At 35.1% G+C, this 13,762-nt stretch overlaps 1 protein-coding gene across 2 annotated transcripts in view; it reads left to right on the top strand.

The window, feature by feature from the left end:
• The window catches only part of LOC111513507 (transmembrane protein 198), a 39,504-nt gene extending 26,671 nt beyond the window's left edge, over positions 1-12,833 (top strand). For both annotated transcript variants that reach the window (XM_074169348.1, XM_074169347.1), the window contains 5 exons: positions 2,352-2,462; positions 3,462-3,689; positions 8,247-8,483; positions 11,754-11,887; positions 12,102-12,833. In XM_074169348.1, coding sequence (XP_074025449.1) covers positions 2,352-2,462; positions 3,462-3,689; positions 8,247-8,483; positions 11,754-11,887; positions 12,102-12,266 — 875 coding nt within the window. In that variant the 3' untranslated portion in view covers positions 12,267-12,833. The remainder of the gene's footprint in view (positions 1-2,351; positions 2,463-3,461; positions 3,690-8,246; positions 8,484-11,753; positions 11,888-12,101) is intronic.
• The last annotated feature ends 929 nt before the right edge of the window (positions 12,834-13,762 follow it).

Raw genomic sequence — 13,762 nt, 5'->3', positions numbered from 1 at the left:
GTACATAATGTTGTAACTTCAATCAAATGAGAATACTCTACTTTGATCTGGTTCTATCACTTTTGACATACATGATAATTGGTAGGGTTGGCCTAACCAGCAGCTAATTCAATAAACTGGAAATAGGTCAGAAATGGATTATAAAAATATTTTCAACCTTCAGATAATCATCTGACTTACTATATCAAGAGAGCTGTTTTACGTTTGTTTGAAACTGATTGACAATGAAAATACTAAAAATAGTCTGATGAGTTGGTTAAAACAAAAAAAAATATATCAAAAAATGAATAAACAATCAGTGAAAATATTCAAAAGAATTATAAGAACGCTAATTTGTTAAGCAAACAAATGATTGTAACCCGAAATGAAAATGAGTGAATAAATGGGTTAAAAATAAATGGAATGACAAAATGAAATATGATAATCAAGATAAATGAAGAATGCAAAAAATTCGATTGTAAAACGTCGTGAAGTAACTTGGTTTGAAAGTTTCTTCACATATTTTTTTTTTGTAATTCTCATCATTTATCTTGATTGTTTTATTTCATTTTGTTCTTTTGTGTATATTTAACATTTTAATTATTGCTCACCCATTTATCTCAATATATTTTCATTTCAGTTCACAATAATTTGTTCGCCTAACAAATTAGCTTTCTCACATTTTTTTAATTCTACAACTATTTAATCTGAATATTTTGGTTCACAAATTTCAATATTCTCTATAATTTTAACATTTCATTCATTTTCATTTCACCATATTCACCAGTGCTATTTTTTTGTCATCGTGCAAATGTATTGTCAATCGATATTACAGAAATAATAGAGTCATTACGAATCTAATTTAATTTATTTGTGTATTTTGACAGTGCTAGTCATCCAAAATATAATGGTAAAAATTTCAAATCGATAGCCTTCACTTGTACTAAAATATGCGATTTAAATGTACGCGTACATCAAAAGCTTGTGTGACGTCACGAGATATGTGATATTGTCGCTAAAGCCAGCGTCTGAAACACGTATGAACTGATTTGAATGAAGATGTGTTAATGGTTATGGAAAATTTCTATAAAAATAAGAACCGAGATTTTTGTTAAATATCATGATTAAAAGCGTTTCTGAAGTACAATAATTCCAATTAAATTAAAGTGAAGCGATTATTTGAATGTAATGGAATAGTTTTGTCCAAACTGTTCATTAATAGGTATACATGCATTTATTTTATTATTATTTTGCAAAAAAAACAAGTACCTACATATAATGAATTCCTTTCTTCGCATAGACTTTGTTAACTTCTTCATTTTTGGTAACAGTTAGGTGGATTCAAAGTGAAAACTTCAGATTTAAGTTGTAATTTCGAGATTAATTTCGAGTTTAATATCAAAATATATGGCTCTTCTCTTCCAAATATTCTCATGCATAGAACTTTGAAATTAGATCCCTTAAGGCAACAGATTGTTATACAAATAACAATAAACTAGGCAGTTCAAGAAAATTTAAATGAACACAAAGGTCTATTTCGATCAACAATGCTAATAAATAGAACCAACATAGTTTCTTTGTGATGTTTTCAACTCTTAGGTCGTTACGTTTTATGTCTTTCGTGAGTTATTGCATTTAGATATCATTTGATGAGTTATGAGAATAGATGTATAATTCATCCAGATTGATTAGCTATAAAATTATTAATTATATTTTTTGTATAGACAGTACTTAATCTAACTGTGATTCTACGAAAACGAAAAAGTAATTAAAATAATGACTCTGGAAAAGGGGTCGGTAAAAAATTAACCAGGAAAACCGTGTATGAAATCTGTTATCGCGATTTTGAGAAAAAGCAAAGAAGAAAATGAATCGATTCAAAATCTTAGATAAATCTTGAATGTACCGCCACGAATTGAAAGTGAACCAACAAAGTTTTTGATGACTTTCAGTGGTAGGGTTATTTTAATGATGTTGTATTTTCCCTGTAGGTTTGACAATAGTTGACTACATTGTACAATTAAACTCTACTTCATTTCACTATTACATTGACAATGCAATACAAACACTTCAATTGAAACTTCGAACTAATACTCACCTCATTAGATCACTTCGTACCGCACTTTCAACTAGACTTGCCACATCTGCCTGTTGGTAGTGTTTATATATCGTAATGGGCAGGGAAGTCTCTCGAAGCGACGCGGCAATCTAGAACGATCGAAAAACGCCAAGAAGAGTTGAGCGCGACCTTCGCCAAGTCTCAGTCGATTGACAAAGACCAGCGGCGGCCGGTGTTATTTTGTTTCACGGGATAATTAACAACACTATTTTTTGTCCACCAGTAAAATCTTTTGCATTCACTTTTGTTGCAGGTTATCGGTTCTTCAAAACTATTATGTTTCTAACTGGATTCATTTTTGCATCCAGTATAGTTTATTTGATATGCCAGCAGGGGGATCTTCTGCCGATATATGGAAACGAGGGTGAGTATTTTATTCGTAAATTAAACTAGATTGGTCGACCTAACCTGTCTTTGCTATTTTAATATTCGATTTTTCTCTTGTAAATAGAAGGCGGAAGACTAATGTATCACCTACTTGAATGGCCTAACCATCATAGAGATGAAAATTGTATTATTTCAAGATGATAGCTCACAATAAATGATTTATATGTCATAATAGAAGTAAAGTCAGCAATATTCATCACAGTCATAGTACAATTAGACTGCTAAATCTTGCTTATCGATCTACTGCAGATGAAGAAGAAATCGCACGAGAAATGCGCCGTGTTCAGTGTTGCCAGAACTATTGTTTTTGAACCAGATCTCCTATTTTGATTATCAAGCTGCTGTTCCATTGTTTGAAAGTAAAAATTTACTGATGACTAAGTTTACTTTCTATAATAATCATTAGGTGACTGTGAAAAGTGGAAATTACCAAACACATAATGAAAGAGCTGATAACTTATGACACCGTTTATTAATTCTGAGCCAATGCGAAGTTTGCCGAATCAGATCGAGAAACAGTTATATGTGGCACCAAAATAAAACAACTTTTGAAAATAGTTCTAGTGTCATAGTGAATTATACAAAGGAATAGCTGATTGGAATATTATAAAGTTTGCATGTGAAGAAGCATTCATTTAGAATCTTCTAAGTGAATAAGTATATTGACAATTATCAATTTTACGCAACATAACGAAATTTGTTGAAATTTAACCTTTCCTACATGTTTTTTGAGATTATACACGTGTTTTTACATCTGCCAGTAATGTTTTGATAACTCAGAATATTTTTGCGGCTTAGATTTTACAACCTCATTTTTCAGTAACTGAAGAAGAGCTAATAAAGTCTTGAAAGCTCGAACAAAAAAAAAGTTCTCATTTTTTCTTGTCTCCCCCTGCAGTATCTGCTTACGCTGTAATAGATACCGATGATTTGAGAGGCAAACTCGCATAATGTATATTAATTATTATTTTTTCAGGGGTGTCTTTACTTGCTGGCGTTCTGTTTGGATTAATAACGACGCTGGTACAGTACGTTGGACTCTTCATGACCGGACTACATTCCGGTCTTCTTTTGGGACTGGCCGGTCTGCTGACTGCGGACCATTTCATGGAAACGTCGCCGAAAGGATCTGTATGGCTGTGTGTCGGAGTACTGCTTTGCTCTGCGTTGGTTGTTGCCATTTTTAATTTATATTTCAGAAAAAGTAAGTAACTAGTTCGTAACTTTTATTTTCTTCTGTCAAGCGATACTCCCCCTGGTGTCGATGTTGTCAGCTATAGTAAAACCAATAATGATTGAGAGTAAAGCGCGTTGTCATATCTAAATTTTACGTTACCAGTTTATAGCAGAATCAAAATATAGTAAGCAGTAGAGTTGTAGGTTGTGGCAAATTATAGATAATACACAATACTAGTACGATTAAAAGGTATTATTTATAACAAAAATCAGTAATGAGCTTGTAATGAGTAATACTTATACATTTCCTGATTACTGATCAGTTAAAATTCATTATTTTCTGTATAGTGTTAGATATTTATTACAACTAGTGGCTAGTGGCAACGCTGTACGCAACGATATTTCTGTCTTTGTCACTTTACCGTAACTTCCATCTCATCGTTGCAGTCCTCACTAATGTACTTGCCGCCATGAGCGTATCATTGGTTTGTGAATTATACAGCGTGAATTGTACGTTTTACAGTTAAGTTAGTCAGCAATCGACGTGTTGTGATAACAATTGGTGAAAATAATAGTGCTAATAAGTGTTTAAGCGTTACATAATTATATTTCTACACCGTTCTCAAACTACTAAAAAAATGGGAGACATGGTCGGGCCTTCCACGTCGAAAAAGGTAAAACGGTCGGAGTCTCGGTCAGTAAGAGAAAAACAAATTGTACTGCGAGTATTTCACTGTCTTGAAAGAGATCATCAGCCACCAAAAGATGACTATGTGCATATGTGCTGTAATTCTACGTGTGTACCTCCGAATGACCAACCGGGCATTTCTACATCATTAAGTTCCACAATTACAAAAGATAAATTAGTTGATATGTGCTCTGATTATACCGGTGTACCAAAATCATCGATTTACAAAATATTAAGAGAAGCAGAAATTCATGGGGACGTACAAACGCCAAAAACTAGTAGCGGACGAAAAAAAATCACAGTTGATGAAGAAGCCAAAACCAGTATACGCAGAACTATTCACAGTTTCTTTTTCAGAAATGAGCTGCCCACACTACAAACAGTTCTGGAGGCACTTAGCGATCATAAATTGGTCCCAAAAATGGGTAAAGAAACTTTTAGGAAACTTGTACACGAAATGAAATTTACGTACGGAAAAGTTGACAGGAAAAGCATTCTCATTGATCGTCAAGAAATAATAGCAAGGAGAAGAAACTATCTAAGAAAAATTGACGAATTTCGGAAGCTCAAAAAAAAATTGTACTTCATGGACGAGACATGGGTTAACCAAGGACATACGGTCAAAAAAGTATGGCAGGATGGTAATATAACAAGTGCACGACAAGCCTTTATTGAAGGTTTGTCAGTTGGGTTAAAACAGCCATCTGGAAAAGGTAGTCGTCTGATAGTTACGCATATAGGAAGCGACAGTGGATTTTTACCAAATGGTGAATTAATATTTAAATCTAAGAAAACAGGCGACTATCATGAAGAGATGAATGCGGAGGTGTTTGAAAAATGGTTTGAAGGCATCATTCAACTTGTGGAACCTGGGTCTGTCATCGTCATGGACAATGCCCCATACCATAGTCGACATTTAGAACCATTACCGAAACAATCATGGAAAAAAGCAACAATTCAAGAATGGTTAATTAATAAGAACATCCAATATAACAAAGATAGTTTAAAGGCAGAACTACTTCAGCTAACAAAATTACACACAGACAAATATAAAAAATTCGCAGTGGATGAAATGGCGTTAAGTCGTGGAATTACAGTTTTAAGGTTACCACCATACCACTGCGAATTAAACTCAATATAATTAATCTGGGCGCAAGTAAAAGGATATGTGGCACGAGAAAACAGAACATTTAAATTAGTGGACGTGCAACATCACCTACAAGAAGCTATTCGAACTGTTTCTGCAGAAGACTGGAAGAAATGCATGCAGCTTGTTTTAAAAGAGGAGCAAAAAATGTGGGACGTAGACAACCATATTGAACACAATATTGAACCAATCATAATTCACTTTGATGATAGCGGTAGCAACAGTGACGAATCTGAGGTTGAAGATTAGACGAAATTTTGTACATTTACATTTATATTATATTCTATTATCAAAAATTTGTAATTTGTATTTTCTAGTACCCCTGACGATGAGTTTAAGTTACTCGAAAGCTTGAGAATAGTTATAAAGAGTTCACTTATCAATTGCTGCAACCCAATAGTGAAAAAAAGTTATATATATATATATATATATATATATATATATATATATATATATATATATATATATATATATTTGGTCCCTACTATCCTACTATAATTACCACGATTATTACTCCGTTTTCATAAGGCCCACCTAATGACTACAACGATTAGGTAAATTACGATATTGCAAAGTTTTAATGAAATAAATAAAAAATGTGTATGAATATTTTAACTAATTGTACTAAGAATTTTTCTTTCATTCTCAACCCTCTCAAAAATTAATAAGCACGCCCCCGATTTGCTGTCAACTGGGCTTACTTCTACTCTCAATCATTATTGGTTTTAGTATACAAGAAGTTTTTTGTATTGCTGAATTCCTCTATAGATGGGTGTATCCTGATTTTTCTTTGTTCTCATGTATATTTGTTTCAGTCTTACAGCATTTCTTGTATTGTGTTCATGTGTTTCTCCTATTGTTCCCATGGTGGTATTACATAAGATGTATTCATTCAATATTCCATGTATAAGTTCAACTTGTTCAAGTGTAATAAATTTTTCTATTTTCAGGAATCCCGGTTGATACAAGTTATACAAAGTTTTTATTAATTTGTTTTGCGCTCTTCCTAGCTTGCTAATTGATTGTTGTGATGATATGGGGTGCCATAAGAAATAGAATTTTGCTGATACTAATGGGTCGTTTTGATCATTTTCTTTCAACAAACGAAAATCGCCGAGCTCTTGAAAGCAGATCTAAGCTTAGCATCTCCCACAAACACAGTAAACAATGAATACAGCTGAAAATTATATCATACTACAGGAGCATGCATGCCAACATAATAAAACAAATCTCGTATATGCTTATTCGTTTCCTCGAAAAAAAAAAATTTTGGTTTGGACTATGTGTTTTAGGTCGAATATCCAAATCGAAGATATCAATACGATTAAATGCAGCGTGTTGATTTACGTAATCTAAAACATAAATATTTACATCGTGGGAGATAAGAACATAGAAAATGAATGTTAATAATGCAATGAAAGACTAGAATACATTTGTGTTTAATAAGGTCAATATATTACTCCATAGAGCCCATATCCATGTTTTTCATAAATTGACTATTTCACGCAATATGTTTTCCCTCGAGAAAAACTACATATTTCAAGGATACAATTTGTCTCTGACAACGATCTCTACTTTTTACCGCTTTGCATTTTGCGCTCTATGCTCATAAATTAATATTTCCATAATGATAGAGTGCATATTGCAAGTTATCTGTAATACTTTCACGATATGAATTGTGATTATGAATGTATGGTGTGAAAATTCAAAGAGACTTTTAATAAGAAACTAAATGCTCATTTAGGCAGTAGGAAGAGTAACTAATTCGGATATATGATATATAGTGTGGACGTGAAAATTCCCCCTCCCTCTTTACTTTTAAACCGAACAAGATGCCAAGACTGGAAAAAATGTATATAAAGGGGCATCATTTTTAATACATTTTGATTGAAAACTCAATATTGTTGCATCATTCGTCGCTGAGGAGGCGGCAACAATTTTTTTTAAAGGACGGGGATCTTGAGATACCACAGTAAATATAATTTCAAAAAAAAATGCTCAAAACTCACTTCAGTTTATTCCAATAAGTGTTCGAAATGTTCATCATTTAACTATTGATAATAATGAAGTTTGTTCACAATTTTTTTTCTTACATTATGAAATGTTTTGAGGTAATTTAAACTTATATATTTACTATTTCTAAAGTGAACTGCAGTTGTGTGTATGATTGAGATGTGTCTTCAAAAACATTTACAGGTGTCACATCGAGTGATCCGGGAAGTCGTTCTAAAGCTCTATCTATCCGTATGAATAATTGTCAAAACCAAATCTGTTTTTAATTGATGATACGTTTCAGCAAGATGAGGTACCTCCTCATCACGACAGGCTGGTCCAAAAGCGGCTACATTACAATTATTCAAACCGATGGATAGACAATTGTGGTCCTTTAAAATAGTTCGCTAGATCACTTAACATGTCGTCCTCGGGATTTTGTTTGGATTTATATTGAGACTGTTCACTGTGACTTTATAGAAGATATGATATAAACGCTCATGAGTGACATCCTTCAAAACAATACAGTCTACCATAACCGCGAATTATCCGACTTCAATTCTATGCTTTAGAGAAGACCCTTTGTATTCGCACCTGGTGTCAATGTTTCAACAGTTTTCCCCAAAAAAAATGTCTTGGCGTCGCGGAAGAAACAACGCTCGAAAGGTCGGGAATAGTTTTCTGGAACCTATCAGTATACTCTGTTAGACAATGCAAATTGGAGCCCCCAAAATTCTCATGTATGTTTTTTTCTGCAGGTCTTACGATATTAGGCTCAAGTTTGTACGGTGGTGCGATTTTATCCATAGCTATAGACTACTTCGTGGAGAAGCTGTCAATGGTCTCTTGGGTGTGGCAGCGTGTGTCTCTCCGCCCCGTCCAACCGCCCCCCTGCTGGTTCTCGTGGATAGTCCTCGGTGCTTGGCCCTCTTTCGTCTTGGCCGGTTTGATCATACAGTTTGGAGTGACTGGGAGAGGCATTCACCATGCTGATGGTATGGTATTCAGGTTTATTTTATGTATTCACTCTACGAGTATATCAACAGCATAATTTAGTTTTTACAGCGGAAAAGTATCGACAATCGGGCCCCTTTTCCGAAGCTCTGACACAATGGTCAGTAATTATTGGGTCCCAAAATAGTTTACCCTAAGCAGTCGCAAGAATGATAGCCTTCAGTCTTTCTACAGCTAATATTTCTGCCAGAGCAGATAATACCGGCTTGCCGGTATTATTTGCTCGTGAGGTTCGTGAATAGAAAAGACATCATTCCACCAAGAATTCCAATAAAAAGAAAAACAGAGTGGTCTGGGTAGAATCAGAAAGTTCAAACAGACAATTTTAATATTTCATCCATTTTCTCTTTCATATCCTACCAATAATAAGATATCTACTGCTTCGGCTTCGCGAGCTGCCAAAATGGCATTGAGTTAAACTGGAGGACGTAGAAACATACACCTAGGAAAATCCCATTCGAAGCAAAATCTGGAGGAATCCTACCACTCATACCTACATTCGCTGCTCTTTCAGCTTTGGATTCGCTGAGGTGGAGCAGGCGCTATCGCAAAAACCGTAATAGATGCTAAAAATACCAAAAAGAAACTAGAAGAAATTAAACGTCACAATGAAGCTATGGAACATTTGGGTTCCGGCTTGTACCTATGCAAAACACCTCGAGGATTTGCTCTGTTCCTAAAGAAACAACGTCAACGCAAAGGACGAGGTCTTTACTTGAAAAAGCAAAAAAACTCCTACTGAAGCTATCCCTTAGAGCCTTATATGATTCGGAATTTAAAAAATGTGCCCGTCAATTGAGAATTCTACATTTTCTTGGAGTCTTTACTCCACAAGTGTGGTCACACAAGTGACCACACTTGTGGTCACTCGGCCGCGAGAATGTGCTGTATTGAACTTGGATTCCCAATTGAATGCAGGCACTCATTGGGTTACTTATATTAAAAACGGCAATGCTGTACAATATTTTGATAGTTTCGCCGATAGTTACTATATACAGTAATCCCACTTCGGGTGATTTTTGGTTTGAATTTTCTACACGCAGACCCAGGAGTTGCAGTCTCAGGTCTGCGCAAACGACGAGTTCAAGACAGGCACACAACCCTTCCATAGTTGTCGAATTTCATGGGTTTCACCCAACCTACTGTGAAACGAAAATATATTTTGTCACATCCGAATATAAACATCTGCCGATCCCATGAATTTTTAAAATCTACTTGAAACATAGTTCATCAATGTCCAAATGATCTGGGTTACTTGAATATTACACAAATGCAAAATTATCATTTGTACAGGTGCCCAACATGGTTTTCATCGACTGTATTTTTTTGAGCAATTTATATGAATAATTGTTATGTTGAGCAGTGTTTAGACGCTTTGGTTGAGATAGTGGTAGGGAGAAATGTCATTAGTGTCAAATACGTTAGCAGTGTAAAAACTGAAACTCCTGGACACCAACATCAAAGGGACCGACGCTAAGAGGGACTTCTGTATATAAGTATACTATGGTTTCGCTAAACCTCCAATGGAATTGGTGCGATATTTTGGAGGGGGTATAAAGATCACTGACGTAGTGAAGTGACTATACTGATCACAATAAACACTATACGGAGAAGAGTACCCAATCTTCTGATTCAAATCCGGTTATATGAATGACAAATTGTTTTTTCGGGAAAAACTCCGTTCCGAATTTTTTGAAAATCTACGTTTTGCCAACATTTCATGGACCTGACATTCTCAAGATGTGTTTTGTTATTCACATAAGCACAAGTTGTGAAGAACAAAACGCATCCTGAGAATGCTAACTGAGATGTTGGCAAAACGTTGACTTTAGAAAAAATCAGAACGATGTTTTCATGAAAAAACATAATGAATCCTTTTTACCGCATATTCAAAAAAATTCTTCTCAATAAAACCTAGGAGGTAACTTAATACATTACTGAATATAAGTAGCAATAACAGCTTCGTATATCTGAAAAAGAGGTGAATTGATTTGCTCACTGTTACACAATATTCTTAGGAATGCGTAATTTTAGTTACTGAACCTTGTTTCTACCCTTTAATTATTATTACGTCGATTGCACCGAACGAGTTTAATTGTCGATATGATAAACAAGAAATAGTGATGACTAATGTTAGTTAAATGATGGAACAGACCAAACCCATATCCCACTATTTCTATAGAATCTACCAGAATATATGAACAATGTAGATTTTATCAAGGATAAAGTTGAAGTGGACAATTTCAATTCCCAGAGTGATCTGAGATAGTAATCTGAGTAATTCCAGAGTAATCTGAGAGACGAGAGATGAATGTACATATACAGTGCATTTGCTGAAGATTCGTCACCATGTAATGAAACTCCGGCCAAGTTCGATACGCTGTACCGTCTCCCTAGGTATCTGTCAAAATGCCAATTGGTCTTATGTCGTGTTGAATAAGCTAAAGCGTCGTTGGATACTTAGTGGAATTATTTTAAATATTTTCGTCATTTTTCGCAAGGCAGAAACACGGTGGAATTCTAAGGTCATAACTGCAAACTAACCAACTGATATGTGAAGTTACTAGAATGAGTGAATCTAAATTAAAAAGTGCGATTGAACTCGACTGATTTGGTGCCAATGAAAATAATGACCAACTCAAAACGAGTTGCAGAGAAGCAATCTCTTCTAGTATATCAAGAACTGGACCCAGAAAACTGAAAAAACATACTGAAAGCAAGGGCCTCCAATAGATTTTTGATGTGCTGTATCTGTAACACTCCACTATTGTGGAGTGCATCCGTCTTTTCAGAAGAGTTGATGAGACCTTGACAGGTCGAAACAGCGCTATCTGGTGTTGGGTCACAAGTTCATCTAGCACTTTGTAGTTAGCGACAGGAAGAATATAGTTCGGCTTTTGTATATAGACTAACCTAACCTAACCTAACCTAGTCTATATACAAAGGTTCGGCGGTCGATGTTGAAGCTTGGGTTCGCAACTGACCGTCTCGGGGAACCTCGTTTATCTTTGATATTCGAGGATTGAGTCTAGATGGCATCTTTAAAGGGAGAGATGTCGTTACAAGTTTACGGCAGGTAAACGAACCAATATCAATGAAAAAAAAGTAGGACAAATATAGTTGAATCGGCTGCTTGCTGCTAAGCAAGTATATTGAACGTATCATTTCTCCATGACCGAAGTATTTAAAAAAAAAATATGACAAACTTGCCTAAATGCAAATAAATTTCAATACAGACATTTTAATTACAGTAAAGGCAGGTCGTAAAAAAGCGAGGAGCACAAGTACAAAAGGGGTTACAAGGGCCGATAGGGCTGAGATGAGACAGAAAAAGTACAGATACCTTTACCAGGTTCGAACTGCTCATGGAGATGTGATAAGTCAGGTAAATATCATCACAGGGTGGGTAGAATAGGAACAACTTTGACACTCACAATAAAAAAAAACATTCAGCGGAAAGAATGAAGTTTGACATCAATAGCAGAGTTGTTGCTATTTTTAACTATCTGTACTGTGGTTTCAAATGCATAAACATTACATTTTTCAATACCCTCAACTAAAAACTTCGCTGAGAACTGAAAATACGTGTTTTCTTTCAGAATTTTGTTCAGCAGCTACAAAAGAAGGACAGCACTGACGGTCAAGGCGAGTGTAGCACTCTACAATCGGATGCAACTCACCTAACCATATTGCCAGACGCCCAGCTAGCTGTGCTGACGGAAAGCGAAGATGACAGTCAAACTGAAATCACGGCTAGACGATGAACAACTTGCTCTGGTTTTTTCTTTCTAACTTTGTGAAACATTGCTTAGAATTTACAAGGTTTTTCGAATTTTTGAAGCTTTAAGACAATAAATATACAAAAAAAAGTGTAAAAAAATGGATTTCGTTCTATGTAATAGGTGTCCGAAATATTGGCGAATTTTAGGAGTCGTCAACTAGACTAATTTGAAAATACAAGGTGTGGTACAGTCGCTCTATCAAACGATGGATGAGAGAAATTTGTAGCCGTCCGGCTCTTTGACCAGACCTGACACTCCTTGATGAATTATCAAAATTGACATTCCGTGATTGACTTCTTATGTTGTGATTGCCATGACTTGTCACACCCTGTACAAATAATTTACTGCCAAAAATATTGAATATCTGGTAGGAAATCAAATATACCGTACCTATGTGTAGATTATCATTGTAAGATCTTGAGATCTCTAAAAAATATTGAAAGTGAACACACTGAAAACCAAAGGTTAGATATGAATTTTGAATTAATTATCATTTTGTTGAAATATATTTTTATTATAGCACAAAAAGAATAAAACTGCTCATTATGGCGTTTACTTTCATTTTTTTCCCTACCTTTGTGATGGAGAAACTCGCTAATTGACGTTCTCATCAACGTCTCAATTATGAAAATTAAAAAAATAAACTGATTCTTCAACTTTATTATTATTGAAAATCGGAATTTTCTCAGAGTATTTCATTTCTCTTTCTAAGTTGGAGGGAACAACAAAATGTCACTCCATCTGAATTCCTCTGTTATTGGTCATCAGTTATTGGAAGAATCTTTGTGTTATGAATTGGCGGTATCCATGCCTCGTTGATGTTTTAAATATCTTTCTTACGGTTGATGCATAACACGGCTAATAAACCCGGACAATTTAGGTTGTACATAAATTGTGATCCAATGCCTCACATTCGCATAAAATATGATTAGCGTCTCTGTCCCTTTGTTGCATTGCTGCAGCTAAAGTCTCCGTTGTACAGCCCAATTTTGTTCAGGTGTCCTTTCGTAGACAGTGTCCAGTGAATGGCCCTGTAATTGCTTTGAGCTGATCCCTGCTTTGTTGAAGCAATTCTTCAGTTCTCGGACAATATCTTTTTAAAGGTTTTCTCATGTGTGTTTCTGAGTACCGATCTCAACAATTTTTATTTATTCTATGGTCGTTCTCCAAGTCGTGTTGGGCGATACCAGATTTTTCTAACCTTCTAAATCGGATATGTGCTGTGTGTTCTTTGATACAAGTTTTATTGGTTCACTTAGTCTGACCGATATATTTTTTGTCACATTCCTCACAGCTTAAGCTGCGAGTTATGAACAGTGAATAAGTCCCATTCCAAACAACCCAACTGTACCTTTCATGAATTACTCAAATTTCTACCCGAAATCTTTGGCGTGGAAGTGTACCATTTTAGATGTAAATAGAGATTGTTTAAGACTTGGGAATTAGTTTACTTCGTCTCTTAAAGACGCCAACTTGTT

The sequence above is a fragment of the Leptinotarsa decemlineata genome, unplaced genomic scaffold (genome assembly GCF_025532065.1).
Source record: "Leptinotarsa decemlineata unplaced genomic scaffold, Ldec_3_MD MMD2_P_RNA_scaffold_5, whole genome shotgun sequence".
In the NCBI taxonomy this organism is placed as follows: domain Eukaryota; kingdom Metazoa; phylum Arthropoda; class Insecta; order Coleoptera; family Chrysomelidae; genus Leptinotarsa; species Leptinotarsa decemlineata.
This window is presented reverse-complemented; position numbering and strand designations above follow the sequence as displayed.